At 38.8% G+C, this 12,447-nt stretch overlaps 1 protein-coding gene across 3 annotated transcripts in view; it reads left to right on the forward strand.

Moving 5' to 3' along the window:
• Nucleotides 1-12,447, forward strand: part of SH3BGRL2 (SH3 domain binding glutamate rich protein like 2) — an 84,289-nt gene that overhangs the window by 39,041 nt on the left and 32,801 nt on the right. Inside the window, exon 3 of one of the 3 annotated variants that reach the window (XM_082405128.1) lies at nucleotides 10,764-10,844. The exons of the other annotated variants lie outside the window; for them this stretch is intronic. Within the exon in view, the coding sequence (XP_082261254.1) occupies nucleotides 10,764-10,844 (81 nt within the window). The remainder of the gene's footprint in view (nucleotides 1-10,763; nucleotides 10,845-12,447) is intronic. 3 annotated transcript variants of the gene reach the window in all.

A 12,447-nucleotide genomic window follows, 5' to 3' on the forward strand; every position in this document is an offset into this window, starting at 1 on the left:
GCTGTGTTGGGTCTTGGTTTCTGTGCGAGGGCTTTCTCCAGTTGCGGCAAGCAGGGGCCACTCTTCATCGCGGTGCGCGGGCCTCTCACTGTCGTGGCCTCTCTTGTTGCGGAGCACAGGCTCCAGACGCGCAGGCTCAGTAATTGTGGCTCACGGGCTTAGTTGCTCCGCGGCATGTGGGATCTTCCCAGACCAGGGCTCGAACCCGTGTCCCCTGCATTGGCAGGCAGATTCTCAACCACTGCGCCCCCAGGGAAGCCCCCACAAGTGATTTTTATGTGTTGTTTTTTTGTCCTGCAACTTTGCTGAATGAATTTATTAATTCTTTCATTTTTTTTAAAAAAAAAAAAAACTTGTAGTTAGAAATGGGAATGCAGCCAAATTTTATTTGACTGGGGTCACACTAACCAGTTTGTGTATTTGCCACCAAGGGGGAAGAACACAATGACCATTCAGATAATCAAGATGATCTGGTGCATGTTTGGCCAAGGATGCCGATACTTAGAAGTGGGCTCTGGGTGAAGGTGGGGCGAGAGGTGAAGTGAGGTAGCATGTGTGGCTGGAGCTACTCATGTAAAGTCCGGCCTAATGAAGAGAGGACAGTTCAGCTGAGAGACAGAGGGCAGACTTTTATAGAAAAATAACCATTTGATTATTTTCCATGAGGCAACTTATAAAATTACTTACATTTTAAAACTATTGAATTACTTTTTTTTGCACTTTTAGATGATACTTGTAGAATGTTAAATTTGTACCCAAGCATTGGGTGAATTGCTAGCCAAATAAGATTCCATTAAAGCTATTGACTAGTTTTGTTTAAGTAATGATTTGGGGGCCAGCTATGACAGCCTTTCCCCATATTACCTCGGTTAATGGAGCCTGAAAGTAGACGGCAGACGGGTTAAGACTAATCTTCACGAGGCACAGAAAAGCTAAATGACCAGCAGTGGTTCTTTGTGGAGTATCCTCTCCTTTTCTTTCTTAGGTATGAAAGGAAACAAGGAGGTGTGTTAGCATTTTCTAACCATTGGTAGAGGTTCAGAAGCACACCACAAGTATACCTAAATGTATGCAGTTGTATTGTTCCCAAGTGCAGTGTTTATGTAAGACTCTTGAGAAGATTGTCTCTGGATAACATATTTTAAGTGTGTTTGGGAATCTTTTTTGAAGCTGAAGAACCACCTCCCTTAATTATTAGTTTTACAGATCCCTGCCTCATACATATAATTTTATTTTTAACAAGATTACACACACAACACACACACACATACATACACATACCCTTGGTATCTGCAGGGGATTGGTTCCAGGACTCTCCACGGCTACCAAAATTCACAAATGATCATACTGTATATACCATTCTGTGCCCTGCTTTGTTCTCCCAAAAAAAATAGCTTCCATGTCATTGTAAACTAATTTTTTAGAGGTTGCCTCTTATTTCCCTGGGTGGATTATTAGAACTAACTTAATCATCACCCACCTATGTTGAAGTCCAACTGTCTGCAGTAATTAATAAAACTTTGTTTAGAGTCCATAAGAAAAATAAAAAGGAAAGTTAAAGTCCAAAATTTTCATTATCCACAGGAGATGTGGTCTGTCTCTAAAGTAGGGATGTTATTTATGTAGGTTCAAGGCAAAGTCCTGAAAGTCACCCCACACCCATTCTCCTCATCTCAATACTCCCCTGGTTACCAAGTCCTGTAATTTTTACCTCCTACATAATTCTGTCCTGTTTCTCTTTCAAAGCTCAATTCAAACGAGCCTTGCTATTGACTCTCTCTAATTAACTAGGACTCTGGTTATTCCTCCCCCTCCCCCATGCCCGGCAAACCTGTGTGTCCTTACTCCTATTATGACCTTTAGTTCACAGAATTTTTTTTCATGTCTTTGTCTTCAGCTGGTCTCTGAGTTCCTTGCACTCACCCTCAGCAGGCTACGTGGCATATTTATCTTACTATCTGGTGCCTATCAGAAAGCTGGGAACACAGAACATAGTTAACAAAAATCGGTTCTAGAAGTGGGTGAATAGCTCCACATATTTTCAGCCAAGCAGGTAGCTAACCCATTCTGTTGGGTCTCGCCTTGTCAAGGTTCTGAGCGTTTCCATTCAGGTTTATTAATAACACTCAAAGCCAGATCTCTCAAAAGCAAGCTTATTGAACCTTCTTCTAAATTTTACAATGAAATCTCTTTGGTAAATCACCTCTATTAGAAGCTTGCCTACCCCACAGGTAGAATTTTCTCAGGAAACTTGTGATCTGAATTTGAAAATGTGTATTCCAAGGTTTTCTGTCTAAAAGATCAGTTATCTAATCAAGGAGAATCTTCTCCTTCAGATGTTTTACTGTACGTGATCTCATGCGGCATCCTCACAGATACTAGGAAAGGGTGGTGGGGAAGGGAGATATCACTTCTCTTTATCGCTGATTGCCGGATGCCGAGAAGCATAGCAATTTAATTAGATATTCTTTGCAGTCTTATCTCTTCTATATAACCCTAGTTTTTATTCTTCTGTCTATAAATGTTTCATCTCCCATTTTCACCTTACTGAGATGTTTGTCTCAGTATTCTACAGTGATGAATCCCTGGGACATGTCTTTCATGAAAGCTGTGGTTTGTGCTCTGAATATTGAAATATTCAATATTTCAGCATTCGTCCAGACAATTTCAGGGCACCACCCCAATTGCGTGTTTAGCAGTGTATCTTAACTAATATCCAAACTGGCGGTTCCCCTTTTGTTAAAATTTTCCTCTTTTCTGAGCCTTACACAGTTTTAAGTTAATGAAAAGAAAACAAAACTGTTAAAACACTAAGGCCATGTTAATATCAATGTTAAGACAATAAAGTCTGTTGACTGGGAGGGTCCAAAGTAAACAGTCAGTCTCCCCCAGATTCCCAAGATGTAGCCTCTTTCATGAGTTTCTGCTTTGTGGTTTTAAGTTATCACCACTCTGTGTTTCATAGACCAATATCTATATTCCTTGATTTTAAATTAGACAGTATTTACTTTTTTCTTTGGAAGATGGGAAATTTGCATTCTTATAGCTTCTCTCATTTCTCCCCCGTTTTGACTTACACACATGTGCACCCACACACTGCATTGCTAAAGTTTGTAACAGTCACATACGCATCTGTAATTATAATAACTATTGTATACTATGTAAATATACCACATTTATGTTGTTATAAACATATAAATATTCTCTACAGAACTGTTCAGTTGTGTGAGCGGTCACAGAGGAAAGTGTATAATCCTATTTTAGTAAATTCCTGTGGCTTGAAGAGCGACACAAATATTTATGAGATTTTCTTAATTGATTTTAGCCTTTTCACTTACTCTCCTCTGAGTATTTCTTAAACTTTTATTGCTGGTTGCTTTTCCTGTGTTTAGCACAACATTTTTTCCCATCCAATTTCAGTGGGTGGCTTGGGTAGATGTATTTGCTTGCTCTGCCATCTTGTATCAGAATGGTGAGAAATGTTAAACATGTTCGGAATTTTAAATCTTCAGCTTTGGACTTATTCGTATTTTTGGTATTTGGCCTAAAAATTGCTGAATGAAGCTGTTTTAGACAACTACATCTTATATATCCTACCGGGATTGGAGCTGTCAAATATTTTTTCCTTCTCTATCAAGATTTCACAAAATGGAATATAACATTAATGGTCCTTAACCACTGAATCAAAAAATTCTGCTCAGAGGCTATCCTCAGGCTTGAAAGAAATTTCAGGCAGAAGGAGTCTCTGCCCATTTGCAGCAGCAGCAGTAACTCTTGCAGTCTTAGGAAGAATTTTTTTTTTTTTTTAATTTCTCCTTTGGGGTAAACCAAATTTGCTTTGGCTCATTTCGAAGTGATTGCTGCCACCATTTCCTTGTGGGCCACGTGTTGTTTTTTGTTCCCTGCAACCTTCTGTTTGCAAAGGGCCTTGGCATGTAGAAATGATATGGGTCTGTCACTTAATTGTTACCGACTTCGCGTGGGAAGCGATACAGCTTTTCAGAGCGGCTACTGTGGGTTTTCCTCGCTGTCCTCTTAGGGAACGCTAAAAGGGCAGAGAACTTTAAGGCCTTTGTCTCAGATGCTTGTCCAGTCCATAATAGTCTAACCGTAGTGAACGGGTAATGTCCTTAAGTAAGCTCAGAAGAATGAGACTACTGTGAGCTCTGCCTGTTGTAGATTTTATCACGAGCTTATAAATGTCTCTAACATTGGTTTTCACTTAAACGCAAACAGAAGTATAGGTAATGGAAGCTTTTTTTTTTTTTCCTTTTTCTTTTTAACAGCTGTTTAGCTTGCTTTATTCTTCTTAAAATTGTAGCATTTAGATAAATATTCCATTACTAACAGTGCTCAGTTAGGCTGATATCTTTATAACCCAGAATTTTTTTCTTTTCATTTGGCACTAGAAACAAAGTGAAGTTTTCAGCCTTTGTTTTAAATGTAGTTAAAAATGTTCCAGCTTCTGAAACTGAATGATTTTTTTTCTTGGATATGCTTTATGTGTTTGTACTCTCCTCCAAAGGTGATGTTAACTGATCGTTATATTTTATAGTCACAGGAGGCTGATTGTCTTACAGGGTGCAATTTGCAGACGTGTATTTGCAAACACTTCAGAGAGAGTGTCTTTGACTATAAGGAATTCAGCAAGCCCATTTAGAAACTTTATAGTGAGTTTTAAAAATACATTGCTTTTGGGCTTCCCTGGTGGCGCAGTGGTTGAGAGTCTGCCTGCCAGTGCAGGGGACACGGGTTCGAGCCCTGGTCTGGGAGGATCCCACATGCTGCGGAGCAACTAGGCCCGTGAGCCACAACTACTGAGCCCGTGCTCCGCAACAAGAGAGGCCTCGACAGTGAGAGGCCCGCGCACCGCGATGAAGAGTGGCCCCCACTTGCCGCAACTAGAGAAAGCCCTCGCACAGAAATGAAGACCCAACACAGCCAAAAATAAAAATATAAATAAATTAATTAATTAATTAATTTAAAAAAATACATTGCTTTTAACTTTTGCAGTGTGAGCCCTAGTGTGGTTTGTTTCTTTTACAATATAAGCCTGATAAGTGAAATGAATTTGATAAGAAAGCAGATCTTTCTCTTTTATTGGGGAATGTCTAAGGCCAGAATATGAAAGAACTTCTATCTTAATAGATTAAGTGATTTTAAGATTTCTAATACTATTTTACTCATATTATTTCACATCATAGTGTTTAGTTTATTACCTCTAAAAGAGGGTATTCAGAACTTCTAGATTTTAAATTATCAATGATCTACTCTTTGCCTCAACATGACAAAGAAGATGATTTAACTTCTTACAATTTGAGATTCATCAGGCCATTCAAAAGCTTTTGTATGTCAGAAAGTAAATTTTTTACATAATTCTTTAAATCAGTAAGTAATAGAGTAGAAATAGGATTTACTCAGATTACATTATTAGCATGAGATTACCTAAAACATGGCATGTCGGTCATTAATTAGCAGACACAACCTATCACCCAGTTTGCCTGGTGTGTGTCAGGTACTATTCTCACATTGACTTTTAAAAATGATTTCCTTTAAATTATTCTGCTTTTAAAGTTAATTACCAAATTTTGTTTGTCACCTTGGAGTTAATTACCTTGGGCGACAATTTCTAAACTGTTGGGAGCATCCAATTTAATATTCGGTAAGAAGTCCCCCAGCCATGGTGATGTGGCCCTGAGTTAAAGTTCATAAACTAAAAATAATGGTTATAACTTTTATGACAGAAGTACAGTTCAAGAGAATTTTTTATATAAATAAGAAATGTTGCCATTCGGAGATTTCTGAATATCTGACATTTCTAAATAATCTTTGTTGGTGACCAACATTTATGAGAACAGTTTTGGTTCAGTGTGGTTAAATAGATTGTTTACATATTTTCTCTACACGTATGTATTCTCCGTTTTGTTTTATATGTTTGAAGCTCGCTTGTGAAAGTTGACCTTATTTCTAGTTTTGTGATTTGGAGAATTGTAATCATTTTAAGATTAAGATTTTTAATATAAACACTGAAACCTGAATTATACATATTAAGTCTCGTAACTTGCCTCTTGATCTTTTGCATGCACTGTATTTTCACGTTAGCACTTCCTTTTTTGTTGTTTTGTTCTTGTTTTTGTTTCTGGCCTCGCCGCGCGGCATGCAGGATCTTAGTTCCCGCACCAGGGTTCGAACCCACGCCCCCTGCATTGGGAGTGCGGAGTCTTAACCACTGGACCGTCAGGGAAGTCCCAGCACTTCCGTCTTTAAAGTAAAATTCACACTGCATTTATAGAGATTGAGTCAGGCACTGTTTCTCGTTTTTTATTTCTTATATTATTAGTTTTCTCATTCTTGCGTTTTCACACTGACATCAGAGATTATTTATCAGGTAGAAACAGGTAAAGGCCTTTCAGAATTCAAGAACAGGGACGACATTTTGTTGACTAGTCCTCAGGTTTTTTTCCCTCACTTTTGCCCTTTCCCTTTCCTATTTGGTTAAACCTGTTTCCTGTTCAGAGAGAGGTAAACTCTTCAAACAGGTGTCACTAGGAACTGGAATACGTAGGCTGGACTTCACATCTGGACACAGCTAACAGCCCGTTTAAGAGCAACTCCACTGAATGCTCCACTATTTTTTAGAATTCTGGAGCTTCAGGGGACTTTGGTCGTATCTGATACAGAAAGGAAGAAGCAGCCTGAGGAGGTTAAAGGAGCTGGTCAAGGTCATGACTCAGCTAGCAGATTGCTGGACATCTCATCTATAGTTGACTGAGTGTATATACCACTCAGTTTCCCAGAAGTGAAGCTGTGACCCAGACAGTGGTTGGTGCAGGTAGAAGTTCAAGACCCCTCTTCTCCCCCAAGGAGCAATGAGAAGTCTTGAAGGAAAGGACTTAAGCAGAGGATGATATGATCAAATTTGCATTTTTAAAGGATCAGTCTGTCCTCACTTGAGCATGATTTGGGGGGGCGGGGAGATAGGGTAGACTGGAGAGGGGTTGGTATGTTGAGGTGCTATTGCAGATATCTAGCTTGGATTAGGGCAATGAGACTGATGTAGAAAAACAGATGTTGAAGGGATATGTAAGACAGTTATTAGTTGAGGGAAGAGAGGAGTCCTATGATGCCTTGATTTCTGCCTGGTAGAGCCCGTTAGATGGTGGTGCCAGTCTTCTGAGAGGTCCAGCTTGTGGGGTGGAAGGAAGAGCATGAATTGCGATTTAGACCCATTATGTTTAATAGTCTATTATGAACAGTTAGTTGCTTACATGGAACCAGAATTGAGAGGAGAACCAGAGCTAGGGATCTGAGTTTAATTAGAGCCGTGGCTGCAATTGAGAATCCGTAGGGAAAGAATTTAGACCGAGTAGTTGCAGAATATGGTGTAGAGAGAAACAGGTACACCAGTTTTCATATGGTGGATATCTAAAAGGGTGAGATAAGCTGGCTGTAATTTAGCTCTCTTCCTCTTGTTACCACATTGAATATAAGCAACAAACGATCAATAGGGAAAGTGTGCGTCAAACCAGGGTTATTTCTTGAGCCCAGGTCAATGAAATGCTACTCAATTATTTGGAACTGTCTTTGTTACAAAGAATATTGGTAACAACATTTTCAGTTCATGGGATTTTGCCTAAAATTCTACATCAAATTGAGACATAGTTTTTCTTATTAAAAGTTGTACAATTTTCCATAAATTTCTATGAAACCTGTAATACCTAGAGTCAGTCGGAACCTCCAACTGCCCCATTGAGATCGTCTTCACTCAGTGTCTCATATAATTTCTCAAACTTAACATGTTAAAACTCAACTCCAGCCTTACCCTCAAACCTGCTTTTTCTCTGGTCTTTCCCATCAAGTCACAAAGCTCAGAGCTGCTTTAAATTTTTTTTCCAAAAAATTTTTAATTGAGGTATAGTTTTTACAATATTATATGTTTCAGGTATACAACGTAGTGATTCACAATTTTTAAAGGTTATACTCCATTTATAGCTATTATAAAATATTGGCTATATTCCCTGTGCTGTACGACATATCCTTGTAGCTTATTTATTTTATAATACGTAGTAGTTTGTACCTCTTTATCCCCTACCCCTACTTTACCCCTCTCCCCACTGGTAACAACTAGTTTTTTTCTCTATATCTGTGAGTCTGTTTCTTTTTTTCTATAATCACTAGTTTGTTTTATTTTTTAGATTCCACATATAAGTGATATCATACAGTATTTGTCTTTCTCTGTCTTATTTCATTAAGCATAATACCGTGCAAGTCCAATGGAAAAAATGTCATTCTTTTTTATGGCTGAGTAGTATTCCATTGTGTATACATACCACATCTTCTTTATCCATTCATCTGTTGATATGGACACTTAAGTTGCTGCCATATCTTGGCTATTGTAAATAATGCTGCAGTGAACATTGGGGTGCATAAATCTTTTTGAATTAATGTTTTTGTTTTCTTCGGATATATACCCAGGAGTGGAATTGCTGGATGATATGGTAGTTCTATTTTTAGTTTTTTGAGGAATCTTCATACTGTTCTGCACAGTGGTTGCACTAATAGTTTACATTCCCACAACAGTGCACGAGGGCTCCCTTTTCTCCACACCCTCGACCACATTTGTTATTTGTGGTCTTTTAGATGATAGCCATTCTGACAGGTGTGAGGTGATCTCTCATTGTGGTTTCCATTTGCATTTCCCTGATGATTAGCGCCTTTGGACGTCTTTTCCTGTGTCTGTTGGCTGTCTGTATGTCTCCTTTGGAAAAAGTTTTATTCAGGTCTTCTGACCATTTTTTAATTGGGTTGTTTGTTTTTTGATGATGAGTTGTATGAGAGCCGCTTTAGTTCTTAATTCTCCGTAACCTTCTACACCAACCAATTCCACAATTGAGTATGATCAATCCTCCTTCAAAATATATCTCCAGTCTGTCCTATCCTGTATTTATTACAATTGCTCTGGTTCAGGCTGCCTCCGTCTCGTACCTGAATTCCCCCAGTGCACTCCTGACCTTTGTCCCTGCTTCTCTTCTCGCTGCCCTCTCTCTGGGCCATTCTCCACGCAGTCAACGCGGAGATTTTCTTAAAGGAAATAGGTCATTCTGCTCCCTTGCTCAGAACCCGTCCGTGATTTCCTTTTGTACTTACGATAAAATTCAAAATCGTTTTTGTGGTTTACAGAGTCTGGTACATGCTGATCCCGGTCACATCTGCCAGCTTCGCTCTTCCCCGGCGCTGTTTCCTGTCTCACAGGCTCCTATCCCAACCTTTTACTTGGCCAATTCTATTCATTCTTCACATTTCAGCCTACAATGCCGTTTTCCAAGGAGGTGTTTGCTGAGCCTCCCCCTTCAGATGTGTTTCTCCTTCCCGGCATGGTCAAGGAAGGCCTCCCTTTGCAGGTGACTGGCCTCAGGGCTGATCCAAAATGACAGCAGGAGTTACTGCTTCAAGATCTACAGAAGGAGCAGTGCCTGCAAGGCCTGAGGCTGAGATGACCGGGAACTGCAATCAAGCTGCCTTCAAACCACACGAGGCTCAACTTGCTAAAGCACTTGGACAAGAGAGTCTCTACACAGAGTCAAATAATTCAAAGATTTTTCTTCAGCTGAGGCCTGCTTTGCAAGAAGCAGATCTCCACTCGAAGTCATCAACTCGCGTTTAGATTCCTAAACAGGTTTCAAAAGTATTTGTAATGACATTGACCCAGCTCAGCAGTGGGTTCATGAGGGCTCAGTGACTCTGATATACAGGGTGCCCCATACCTGGTTTCCTCTTGGGCAGGAAGCATCATAGCATACAGAAAGCATTGATTTCAACACCAGTGAAACTTGGGCCCAAATCTCAGCTTTGTTACATACCGGCTGTCAAACTTGGGTACCATGTTTCTTTGCTCTGAGCCAGCCTCTAACCTGGTGGGCGGTCGTTGGGATTAAATGATGTGCTGATCATCTGGCACTAAGCACAGAGCAGTTGCCTACAGATGATTCTGATCATTGTCTGCCTGTGATATTTACCCTCTGCCTAAAGTTATCCAAGGGATTTCTCTCAAATTTTAAGACTGCTTCACATCAACTTAGCAACTGTGTACAATAGTATTACACATGCAAGCTTTTGAAAAGAAAACAACGGATGAACACATTGGCCAGAATTCCTTAATGGCTCCTCTCGTGAAAGAAGGAAGAGAAAAATGATTCTGTGTCTGAGGTAAAGATAAATGTTATAGAGAATATAGTTTCCTCTAGTTTTTTATTTGATCTTTTTATTCTCTCTGAAGACAGTCTCAAGGAATGTGGAAAACTTCAAAAGCAGAATAGAAGCACTCACTTTGACACACGGAGACCTTTATGGCTTTTCTGTTTACACAGTGATTTTTTTTTTTTTTTAAGCCCTAGATAACAAAGCATCAAGAGTGGAATTGGGAGGCAGCCTTCCAGATTGAAATGCTTTAAGTAAAACCTTAGGTCAGAGTGATTCCACACAAATGTTAGTTTGACACTCAAGGGAGCATATTCTGATTTGATTTCTGTCCTCAATGTTTTACATTTTAATCCTGTCACAGACTTTGGATTAAAAAGTTGTTACCTTCATCATCACGCTCAAATGTTGAGGCTCAAACAGAGCAAATCCAGTCGATTTATGTAGCTTTTCCCTGGCCTGGATGGAGTAGTGGTACATTTTTTATTTACATAAGAGACTTTGTCAACAGCACCAAATACAAAGACAATTGTTTGCTTTTTTTAATTTTCTCCTCTTTTTTCTAGGATTATGACAGTTTCTTTGAATCCAAGGAAAGCAACACAGTCTTTTCATTTTTAGGCCTGAAATCACAGTTGGCATCAAAGGTAGGTCAATCATTTCTTGTTTCAAAATGTATCTTTCTTGAGTTGTTCTTAGGGATTGAGGTTGAAGAAGGGCATCTCTAGTCTCCTAAATTTTCAGCTTTTGCTTTCTCAAATGCACAGTTAGGACTGCCCAGGGTAAAGACACACAAGGAAGCCAGTTTTTTTTCTTTCCCATTTTCAATTGTTGCTGTATATTAGAGTTTATCTTTATTTAAAATTCAGTTTATTTATAATTTATATCTCCTTCTTCCAAGAAAAATTTAAGGTAGCAAAAAATAGTAGGTGCTTTTTATTTTAAAGTGCAAGTTCACATTACTTTACATTTTTTGAAATAGAATCAAAGCCATGTTTTTAAGGTCGTCTGCAATTTAAGTCATTTACATTGGAAGGGGCATGGTTTGCAATAACAAATGGTCAACCTTGAAAAAAAGGGCAATTCCTAAACTAATCAGAGTGTTTTTGAAGCCACTTTATTACATCATATGTCTTTTAGAAAATGTAAAAGGCTCAAACTTTTCTAATATTTAGAGCTATAGATGATACATATTATGGTAACTTTGTGAAGCACATGGATTCACTTTCAAAATAAAAAATAACATTTCTTTATTAAATACGGCAGTATTTTGATTGTTATTTCTGCTTCAGAAATACTATTTTTTTCTGATTATGAAAGTAGCCTAGGCTCATTTAGAAAAATTGGGAAAATGCAAAAAAGTATAAAGTAGAAAATAAAAAGTCACCAGAGAAAACCACATAAACATTTTTGGTGTATTTCCTTGCAATCTTTATATACATAGCAATTGAGGTTTTGACTGTATTTCAAATGGAGACTGAATTCTAAAGCTTCTGTTTGTAACACTGAATTGAAATGAAAGTACATTGCTGGGAACTTTGGTATCTGTAAGTAATAGGTCTTTTGAGGCTACCTAGGATTTGTGCCATTTCTGGAACACTTGTGGGAGGAAGGCAGAGACTATCAATAATGAAAATTATACAGCAGCACCTGTAGTTCCTCGCCGATGTGAAATCATGCTTTGTTATACATCAGTAAGACCACAGATGCTTGTGGGTGGTTTCTGTGCACATGTTTTAAACAGAGACAAAACCCACACAGAAAATCCTTAAAGGCTCTTAAAACTATCTTTATAAAGATGGAACATTGGAATACTTAGGAAAATGAAAGTATTTTTGTAACATGTTTCATGCAAAGACATGTAAACCATCCAGATTTATCTTCAAAGAACTGGAAAAAACTGGGGTAGGAGCAGTCTAACGGATGCATAAATCCAGCGGACACCAGCGTCTGTGCAAAAACCTTTGAAAAATACTGCGTGTTTGCCATCTTTGTTCTCATTTTCCCCGAAGATGTAGGTTCCTTTGAGAGGCTTCGGGCTGACTTTTTTACTCTTTGAAAATATTTATTCTCTTAGAAATTTCTCAGGAAACCTATGACCTGTAGAATATGCATTCTCACATGACTTAACGGTCATGGGATTGGAGTTGGTCTTGATGCCATTGAGGTTTGCTTGATTGCAGGAGACCATTCCATGGTCAGTGAGAGCGCTAGGCACCTCCACCCATTCAGCCCCCCGCTTTCAGGCAC

The sequence above is a fragment of the Balaenoptera borealis genome, assembly GCF_965194805.1.
Source record: "Balaenoptera borealis genome assembly, chromosome: 9".
In the NCBI taxonomy this organism is placed as follows: domain Eukaryota; kingdom Metazoa; phylum Chordata; class Mammalia; order Artiodactyla; family Balaenopteridae; genus Balaenoptera; species Balaenoptera borealis.